This window comes from Vicia villosa, unplaced genomic scaffold (genome assembly GCF_029867415.1).
Source record: "Vicia villosa cultivar HV-30 ecotype Madison, WI unplaced genomic scaffold, Vvil1.0 ctg.002857F_1_1, whole genome shotgun sequence".
Taxonomy (NCBI): Eukaryota; Viridiplantae; Streptophyta; class Magnoliopsida; order Fabales; family Fabaceae; genus Vicia; species Vicia villosa.
Window position 1 is genome coordinate 102984 of NW_026706048.1, and position 10440 is coordinate 113423.

At 33.3% G+C, this 10440-nt stretch overlaps 1 protein-coding gene across 2 annotated transcripts; it reads left to right on the forward strand.

Moving 5' to 3' along the window:
- The first annotated feature begins 390 nt into the window (after positions 1 to 390).
- Positions 391 to 3593, forward strand: LOC131639908 (fatty acyl-CoA reductase 2, chloroplastic-like). Of its 2 annotated transcripts, XM_058910350.1 has the most exons (10): positions 391 to 979; positions 1067 to 1210; positions 1325 to 1428; positions 1521 to 1720; positions 1797 to 1897; positions 1968 to 2178; positions 2352 to 2513; positions 2603 to 2684; positions 2762 to 3150; positions 3229 to 3593. In XM_058910350.1, exons 1-10 carry the CDS (start codon positions 856 to 858, stop codon positions 3395 to 3397), a joined length of 1686 nt encoding a protein of 561 aa, XP_058766333.1. In that variant the 5' UTR covers positions 391 to 855; the 3' UTR covers positions 3398 to 3593. The 2 variants fall into 2 exon arrangements, with proteins under 2 accessions (XP_058766333.1, XP_058766332.1); XM_058910349.1 differs by having other exon boundaries at positions 410 to 1210.
- The last annotated feature ends 6847 nt before the right edge of the window (positions 3594 to 10440 follow it).

Here is a 10440-nt window from a genome sequence, read left to right on the forward strand (position 1 = left end):
TTATAATCTAATGTTTTTAATTGATGTTTATAATGGTCTACTGGAGTGGGATTTACTTACACCCTCGTAAATATTCATTATTAAAAATTAAAATATAATTGAAATTGCAATTCTTTTCAAAGTGATATTTTAAAATTGATTTTTATGAAAAATTGTTTAAAAAAAGTGATATTTTGAAATTTTAATATTTAAATTTTTTTTTAATAAAATAATAAAATATCTAATATAACATTTTAAAAATAATTATTTAAAATAAATTTTCATCTAAAAATTTTATAAATTTTTTTCACAGCAAATTATGTTAGAGTGTAAAAATCATTTTAAAGAAATGCCTATATTTTAGTTTTAAAAAATTTATAAAAATATCTTTTATAAAAGTTTTAATTGAAATTTTGATTTAAATAATTATTTTTAAAATGTTATTTTAAATATTTTAACATTTTATTGAAACTTTTTGAATATTAAAATTTCAAAAAACACGTCATTTCAAATAACTTTTTATAAAATTTTTTTGGAAAGATAATTTTTAAAAAGAATTATGATTTCGACTATGTTTTGATCTAATGTATATTTATTTTGTAGAATGTCAAAATTAGTCTTTCGATTTCGAAAAAACAAATTAATTTTTTTTTTAATATTTGTAATAAACATTTTCTTAAAGTCATTTTTTAAAAAAAAAAATCTTTTTTTTTTTAATTAAAACAAACAGACCCAAAAGTTTCTAACACTCATCTCATTCATATTTAAATCCACCTAACATTTCTTTTTTTTTCTCATTCATACATATTCTCTTTGTACCAAACAACACTTATTGATTAATTTCTTAAAAAAAAAAATTTGAACTGGCTCTAAGTCATGGGAATCTTGTCCATAAGTCATTCCTCAAGTTTTCTCCCTAAACTCATTAAAATGCCTGCAAACAATGATTGGAGAAAAACAACAACAACAACAACAAATGTTGTTGTTTTCTGTCACCAAGGTGGTGGAAATGTGATCAAATCTTCTAATTTGTCTTCTGTTAAAACATTAATCGATGCTGGAAGTTTGGCTTTGTCACAAAATGCAGATATTGTGGCTAAGGATATGGTTCCTTATGGTGGTGGACCAACTTCAACTCCTTTAATTGGACTTGATGAAGGAATTGGCATTGTTAAGTTTCTTAGAGGGAAGAAGTTTTTTGTTACTGGTGCAACTGGTTTTCTAGCAAAGGGTAATTTACCTCAACACTGTATCAAAATTTTGTAAAAATTGTGTTTGCTTCATAGCCCTAAACACTATAACATAATGTGGTTTATAATGACATTTGCTTATTGTTAATTTTCAGTTCTTATTGAGAAGATTCTAAGGACAGAACCTGATGTGGGAAAAATGTATCTCTTGATCAAGGCAAAGAATAAGGAAGCTGCAATGGAGAGATTACAGAAAGAAGTATTTTGTACTTTTCATGTTATATTTTGTCAAAGTTCATGACTTAACTTTCTTATTATCTCTCACTAAAATTTCATTTGTGTGTTTTATAGATCATAGACACAGAACTTTTCAGATGCCTTAAACAAATCCATGGAAAATCATACCAATCCTTTATGTTGAGCAAGCTGGTTCCTGTTGTAGGAGATATTTGTGAAACTAATCTTGGACTTGATGATGATTTATCTCATGTTATTGCTGATGAAGTTGATGTTATTGTCAATTCTGCAGCTAATACTACTTTTGATGAAAGGTAAAAGCTTATGAGAGAATAAGCTTCTTTTTGAGTTATATAGTTCAATCACTTGACTAGTTTTTTTTCTTATTAGATATGATACTGCTATCAACATAAACACTCGAGGGCCGTGTCGCCTTATGGCGATCGCGAAAAAATGCAAGAAGCTTAAGCTCTTTCTTCATGTTTCAACAGGTAAGAAAAGTACTAATAAAATGGATTATCTATCTACTAAAATGACAAAATCATTGGTTGAAATGTGTAGCTTATGTGAATGGACTAAGGCAAGGTAGAATAATGGAAAGACCATTTAGCATTGGTGATTGCATTGCAAGAGAGAAACATATATCTGGTGTTCCACCAAATTACCTTCCTACATTGGACATTGAAAATGAAATAAATCTTGTTTTAAAGAACAAAGGTAACATTGAAGACAATGAACTAGCTCAAAAGATGAGGGAGATGGGTCTAGAGAGGTAATCTTAGTGTCCTTATGTTCTATCTTGACTAGAATAATCATTGGTCAGACTTTACTTATCTTCTGGTGAACTCCATATTACTATTTTTCCCGAGAATCAAAGAGTTATAAACTTATAAGTGAATATTCTTGAAATTCGAGAGCTTATTTTAGTTTGATTTTTCTATATAGAGCTAGAAGGTTTGGATGGCAAGATACTTATGTGTTTACAAAGGCGATGGGAGAAATGATGATCGACAAACTGAGGGATGATATTCCGGTCGTTGTAATTAGACCAAGTGTTATTGAGAGCACTTTGAGTGAACCATTTCCTGGGTGGATGGAAGGAAATAGGTAAGTCACAGTCTCTTTTTTATAATGATATAAAAACCAAATTTGTGTGATAGAACTAACAAATTTTCTTCTTCTTGTATTACTACTAGGATGATGGATCCAATAGTTCTTTGCTATGGTAAAGGACAGTTAACAGGTTTCTTGGTTGATCCTAATGGAGTCCTTGATATGGTAAGTAACACTAAATTAGTTTGTTAATTCACTAATATGTTTTGCACTAATATGACTTTACTTGCCCTTACATATAGGTTCCAGCTGACATGGTTGTTAATTCAACCTTAGCAGCAATGGCAAAACATGGAACGACACGAAAAAGAGATATCAATGTGTACCAAATTGCTTCATCTGTGGTTAACCCTTTTGTCTTTCAAGACCTTACAAGGTTTCTCTATGAGTATTACACCACATCACCATGCATTGACTCAAAGGGTAACTCAATTCAAGTTACACCTATGAAGTGTTTTAGCTCCTCAGAAGAATTCTCTGGTCATTTAAGTGGTTACCTAAGTGGCCTTACAGCTATGGCTTCCTCCAAGGGAAAGATGTCTCAAAAACTTGAAAACATTTATAGAAAATCAGTTGAGCAAATAAAGCACTTGGCTAAAATTTATGAACCATATGCATTTTATGGTGGAAGGTTAGTTACACTCTTAACTTCATACTCTTAAATTCACACTCACAAAACTACTGAATTTAAAAATAACTGGTGATGCAGGTTTGACAATAGTAATACACAAAGATTGATGGAAATCATGTCTGAAGAAGAAAAGAGAGAGTTTGGCTTTAATATAAAGGGCATAGATTGGAAAGATTATATCACAAATATTCATGTACCAGGTTTAAGGAGATATGTCTTGAAGGGGAGAGGAATGAGAAATCAGTGACTCATATCTTGTGTGACATGCATGTAATCATTAGTTAGTAGTCTTGTGCTTCAAGAAAATGTAATGGATTATATATACTTGTTTATTTCCTTGAACCCTTTAGAGTGTGGTAACAACTACTACTATAGTGTATCCTTTATTATCCATATTGTAATTTCATAATGATGATAATAATGATAATCAAATTTCTGTAGTATATTACTCCAATGTTTTACTTATATGCATGTTCTTTGGTTGGAAAAATGGAGTTGGCTTTGTCAAACACAACTTAACCTAGACATTTTCCTCATCTCATTATTTGAGGTTATCATTGGCTCACTGAACCTGCAAATGTTTCTTCAACCTTACTATGAAGAATAAATGTGGAAAGAAATACAATATTCCATTAATCATGAAATATATACTAGTTTATTGTGTGAGAGAGTACACGGTAGTAAAGCTATTGTAAAACAAGAGTTTAGATGTATTGAAAGTTGTAATTACAATGTTAAAAATAAATAGATAGTGTTTCGAAATAGAAAGGAAAAGTAAATATAATATACATGATGAGTCTTAGACTATTATTACAAATTGTTATTCAAAGTCAAATATTTAAAACATTCCCGGAATGATATCAATCCTATCAAGTTTATAAATAAGTTGGTTGAATCGTTTTTTAGTGAGCTCTTCATTAACACATCTGTTAATTGATGACACACAAATATATCGTTTATTCATCTTGATTAATGCATGTTTTCTAGTTGTTTTGATTTGCATTTGCATTATTATGTTGGTATTTAGTTTGTTTTCAGGTACTTAGTCATTTTAGAGGCGTGTGCGAAAAAACGAAGCAAAACAGGCAAAAAAACGGAAGAAATGGAGCAATTTACACCCGAGACGTTGTCCGAGTGTTTTGGCCATAACTCCTGAACCGTAAATCAGAATGACGCCCCGTTCGAAGCGTTGGAAAGCTAACGCATAGATCTACAATCATGGAAAATATGAAGTCCTCGGGCGCCGATAAAGGGGCCGCAGGCGCCGACCTCAACCGACACTCAAACTTCCGTGATCCCACGATCTTCTCAATTTTCAAAGGCCGCGGGCACGATCCTGGCCTTGGCGGGAGCCGTCTTCGCATTTTGTTTCCTGCTAAAAATAAGTTGGAGGACACTCCTGTAAAAGCACGCTTCTCAACTCCTTTATAAATAGGAGTTTTCGTTTCATTTGGCAATTATCCAAGCTTAGTACAATTTAAGCCATATACTTCACCATTCGAAAGTTGTAATCCTTCACATTTGGGGGTTATGGAAATTGATCTTGTCTCGAGTTTGGATCATTTACTTTGAAGTTATTCCGCCATTTACATTCCGTCGAAGTTTATTTCCGTTGTACCCGATTAAAGTCTCTGATTTGGAACAAGTTTCTTATTTCAAGTATTTGCATTTACTTATTATTTATCTTGCAGTTGCTTTACTTTATTTATTCCCTTGCTTTGTCTTTAATTCTTGCCTTTACTTTCTGTCTTATTTACCGCACTTATTTCTCTTCGTCTTATGTTTACTTTCACACTTAAAACCATTTACATTTTATTAAACATGTCCGACTAATTTACTAGTGCTGGGATGTGAAGATCGTCAACAAATGACGCTCTACATGTTGCCTCTTTAGGATTGCTTTATGGGCTGTTTTTAATTTAAATACAATCTTTCTGCACTTATTTTAATCTGCTTACACGAAAGTGAAACAGTGAAACATTGGGTAAGATCGAAAGTCGTCTGACACAAAAGATTAAGATTGATTTGTTTTTGGTTAACAAATACTGCGAAAGTACTTTGTTAACTAGTTAGGGAGTCTAATATTACTAGAAAGTGATTTTAAAACTATTTACGAAAGCGCGCCGTTTATAGGTTCGGTTATTTAGGTGAAAGCCTTTAACCATTTTAAGTTAAACTTTCTAGTTAAAAACACTTTTTAACTAGGTTAAGAGTTTGATTTCTTAAAAATAGGTTTGCTACTTTAACGCTTGAAGCGCCTTTTATAAGTGACAATAAAAGGATTTGATTAGGGAGTAAACTCGGTTCTGAATCGCGAAAGCGACAGTTCCTGTTAAATCAATTCTTTTCAAAGATGAAAACATTGCCCTGTAGGAAATCTTAATAGAGACAGTTAGAGTATTGTTTGTTGATGTGAATGAAGGTGGAGAAAAACACAAGAAATGGGGGGATTGAGTTGTGTTCTTTACAGAATAAAATTTCCCTTTCTATAAATTTCTTTTTCTTCTTTTATATCTCATTCCGTTGGATATGCTTTAGGCAATATAACGGAAGCTTTGTGATGCATAACCAAAGAGATACATATTCATTTTTCCTTCTTTATATCATCAGAACTTCTGACTTTGCTTAGCACAGTTCTGAAGATATTCTGCGTGAATGTTCTGAAGATAAAAGACACGTTCATTTTTATCCTGGTTCAACTTCTCAATAAGGCTACCTCCAGTCCACCCTCCTCAGGTGATTTGCCTCTCTCAACGGAGGACTTAATCCGCTATAATCAAACTGATTACAACTGCACGGTCAACCATCGTGACTAACTTCCTGCACAACCAACTGCTGCGACTAACCCTGCACAAGCTACCCGCGAGTGACTAACCCCTAGATGATGAACCGTTCAGTGATCTCAGCGAGATATAACGTTCATCAACCTAGTAACCCCGCACAAGCCAACTGCTTGTGACTAACCCTGCACAACCAAATTGTTGTGACTAACTTCCTGCACAACCAACTGCTGTGACTAACTACAATATACTGTTCAGTGATCTGATCCACAGATATAACATTCATTGACATCTTTGGACTTTTGACCTTCACTTGATCTCCAAGAGGATTTCCACAATGACCACCATCACTGTCTTCTCAAGCTTCTAACCTTTATTTGGTTGCTCAAGGAATCATCACCAATTGAATAGGTTTGAATACAATGCTTCTTAATAAGCAGATCTTCTAAGTATAATCTATTTTGATACATTGACAAGTAATCACTTTAAGTGAATAAATTTATCTTTGAAGCATTCTTGTCTGCATCTTCAATGAAATCATTAGTAGTAAAATTGTTACTAACAAAATATATGCTTGTTATCATCAAAACCAGATTCTGAACATAGATTCTCAATCTTGTTCTAACAATCTCCCCCTTTTTGATGATGACAAAAAAGATGTATTTTGATGGAACAATTTTATGAGGTGATAATAATTAAGCAAGTATATCTCATCCCCTTTTATATGTTCAATCAAGCAACTTATTTTTCAACAACTTATTCATCAAAATCTACTTTTTCTCCCTCTTTTTGTCATAATAAAAAAGCTTTAAGAGGGTCAGATAAGATAATTTTCTCCTCCTGAGATGTGTAATCTCCCCCTGAGTTAGATAATCATATAAAGTTATTTCTGTCTCATAGCTCCCCCTGAAATGGGTAGTCTTCAGTTGTTATATATATGAATATCAATGTATCTTTTCTAATTCAAAATTAAGAGAATTCAAACAGTTTAAGTATATATATCAGATAGCATAAACAGTAATTAAACAGACTAGAACATTTCATTATATTTCAAGAGAATTACAACTGATAAAAAAAAAATTCTTCACATCTATAGCTAGACATGATGTTGCTCCTAGCAAGCGCAGTTTGTCTAAGGTTAGTTAGAATTCCAACTTTCTCAATTTATTTAGAGATGACTCGCCCATAGGGTATATAGCAAGTCTCCTGAGAAGTTCTGGAAGACAAAACAACTTCCTTCAGATGAGTAAAGATGATAGCTGGTAGATTTAATTTATGACCTAGATAGAGACATCGAGCAAGGTGTTTATCTCGGGAGGATAAGACATTCTTGCAGGTTCCTCGAGGCATAATATTTGTCATGACGAACTCAGCCCAGGCTCTACTTATGGGTTTTAGATTTTTTGGATAATTGTAGAATCGTTTGAGAACGATTGGAAGCTTGAAGAGTTTAAAGAACTGTTTTCTAGTAAGGAGATTTAAGAACTCTGTAACACCCCATATTTTCCGTTTATTAATTTAATTTGGATTTAAATTAATTATTTGGAATTTTGGTATTTTAATTTGGATTTAACTGGAAAATTATGGAATAAGAGCTATTGGGCTTAAGCTGTGATGTTAGTAAAAGAGGGGTGCTATTTGGTTCGGCCTTTTACTAAGTTGTGTTTATTTTATTTTATTTTTTATAAAATAAGAAAAGAGCCAATTGGGAGAAAAAGAAGAACACGTGAAAGAGCAGAGAAGAGAAGAAGAAGAGGAAGAAGAGAACCTTCAAGAACTCCGATCAAAGGTAAGGGGGGACTCTTCCTTTTAGTATCTATTATGTGATTATAGGTAATAGGACTGATTAGGATATTATTTGATTCAATTGGTTGTATTGGGATTGAGATTGTTAGGTTTGGGAATGAAATAGTTTGGGGGAATTGATGATATTACATGAAATTATGAATGGAAAAATGTGTTTTCATGGTGTTTGATGATGTGTGATAATGTCTGCGATGTTTTTATACCTTTATGTGATGGTTTGAATGCATTTTGGGTGGAGAATGGGTGAGATCGCAGGTCTGTTGCAGAGATGAAAATTCTGCATAATCGCACGTCCGCTAAACGGAGCTAGTCCGCTAAGCGGATGCTATTTGTTTTCCAGAAATTGTTAAAGCCCGCTAAGCGGACCTGGCCCACTAAGCGGAGGTCCCAACGTAGTTCACTTTTGTCACGATTCGCTGGTGGGCCGCTGAGCGGACCCTGCTGTGCATAAATTTCCCAAACTTCGAAATTGCGTATCTTGTAATCAGTGTACTCTCTTTATGTACCGTTTTGGGCATTGCAAAGCTAATTAAATGTTTTATAATATAAAATGGAAGTATGGGTAGTGGCCGACTTTATTTCTAAAACTCGATTTAATTGCTTTGGTGGAATGAAAAATTGTGCAAATATGAGATTTGCGGATAAGACAATGTAATGTTGTGGTAATGAATGAATTGTGATTTGCTATGTTTAATTAATGAATGAGTGATATAACCTTAGCTACTAAAACTTGTGGATGATCTTTTACCAAACCAAACCCAAAGTAACTCTAACTCAAGACAATATAAACCGTAGAACGGCGGTAATATCACACCAATCCCTGTGGAAACGATAAACTAAAAGTACTCCAATATACTTTCAACAAAATGGCGCCGTTACCGGAGATTGTTGTTAAGATATTGCAAGCATTGCAATAGTTTGTTTGGTTTTGAGATTTATAATTAAGCTCTTATATCTCAAGTCTTATTTTCTTGTGTTATTTAATTTGTTTGGTTAGCTTTTCAGAAAATAGTTTATACGAGGAAGTGTACCTGCAGATAAGTCTCCAAGGGAAACACTTCCACATCTTTGTCATCGTGAATTTAGATGAGCATTGAAATCAATCAAATTTATGCCTATGACTTCACTAAGTGTTTTTTTAATTATTTGTATTTATCTAATAATACGTGGAAACAGGGGTGGAAAGCCTCCAGGTTATCTATGAAAACCATTACTCCATCGTTGTCGGCATGGTATTTCAATTTTAAAGGATTTGCAAATGACACCATGCCTAAATATACCAATGTAGGTCACTCAATTATGAAATTGAACATATATATGCAATCGATTACCAAAAATTAAGCTTTAGATGTCTTTCGTGTTCCACGTTTTACAAAAGTGAGCAACAATTTCCCATAAATCCAATGCTTATTAGTAGAATCACCAAACCCCTGAAGGTCTCTTATGTGGTAGGGTTACTGATGGTGAGCGATATGCATGGAAATGAAAAACTAGGCATACATGATATCGCAGGCACACTCCTGACCCACCAATATAGAGCGAACATTGAAATGAGACAAAACAACCTTCACTTATAGTAGGATGTGACGGTTTGTTATTTAATAGACTAAGTCATTGTCGTGGAAGGATAATGGATGTGTCATGCTATTAGCAAACTTTCATTCTTGTTTTCAAGTTGGCACAATGATTTCTTCCATTTTTCTTTAAGGAGTTACATGTTGTTTGTTTAGAGTTCAGAGCCTTCTAGTGATAACGTGGGTGTCGCATAGGGGTGGGAATAGGCCAGGCCGGCCTACAGGGGCCTACGACCCAGCCTACATAGGCCTAGGCCAGGCCAGGCCTATTTAATAAAGAGGTCAGGCTTAGGCTTTTTTAAAAGCCTATTTTATTAAATAGTCCAGGCTTAGGCTATTAAAAAAGCCTATGAAGTCTTATAGGCCGGCCTATATTTTCATATATAATAGAGATATGTTAAATAAGTTGGTTCATGTATGCATATATATTAAAAAAAAGCTAAATAGGCTACCATATATATATATATATATATATATATATATATATATATATATATATATATATATATATATATATATATATATATATATATATATATATATATATATATATATATATATAAAACAAATGCTAAATAGGTTCACTTATATATGTATATATAGGCCGACATACAAGACTTCATAAGTTATATAGATTAATTGAAAACTTTAATGAAATACAGGCTTTTTAAATAGGCTTTCAGGCCAGGCCAGGCTTTTAAAAAGGCCAGGCCAGGCCAAAAAAATGAGCCTATGATAGGCCTTAGGCCAGGCTTAGGCCTTTAAAGTTTATCATAGGCCAGGCTCAGGCCTTCTAAAGCCTAGCCTAGCCTAGCCTATTTCCACCCCTAGTGTCGCACAAGTGGTTGTGTTCAGCTGCTTCATTTTCTTTGGGGGTGTTGACATGCATGTTCTCCCAAGATGTGTAGACCTAAAGCTCCTCCAAACATGATGAGTCTGCTCGATTTTCCCCTAGTGCCTCTTCCTTCACAATAATGAATGTATTCCTGGATCCTTTTTTACGTTAGAGAGATCTAAAAATGGGGATCAAAACGAGTGCTTTTTAAAACTGTAGATAGTGACAATGACTCAAGTCGTATCGCAAGGATTCTTGTATTATATTAACTAAAACGATTAATGGGGGTTTGGGT

What these genes read in the sequence shown, in the direction of transcription:
- LOC131639908 (XM_058910349.1), top strand. Translation starts at nt 856, where the DNA reads ATGGGAATCTTGTCCATAAGTCATTCCTCAAGTTTTCTCCCTAAACTC. An exon ending in AACTGGTTTTCTAGCAAAGG is followed by an intron (nt 1,211 to 1,324) that starts GTAATTTACCTC and finishes GTTAATTTTCAG; the next exon opens with TTCTTATTGAGAAGATTCTA. An exon ending in CTTTCTTCATGTTTCAACAG is followed by an intron (nt 1,898 to 1,967) that starts GTAAGAAAAGTA and finishes TGAAATGTGTAG; the next exon opens with CTTATGTGAATGGACTAAGG.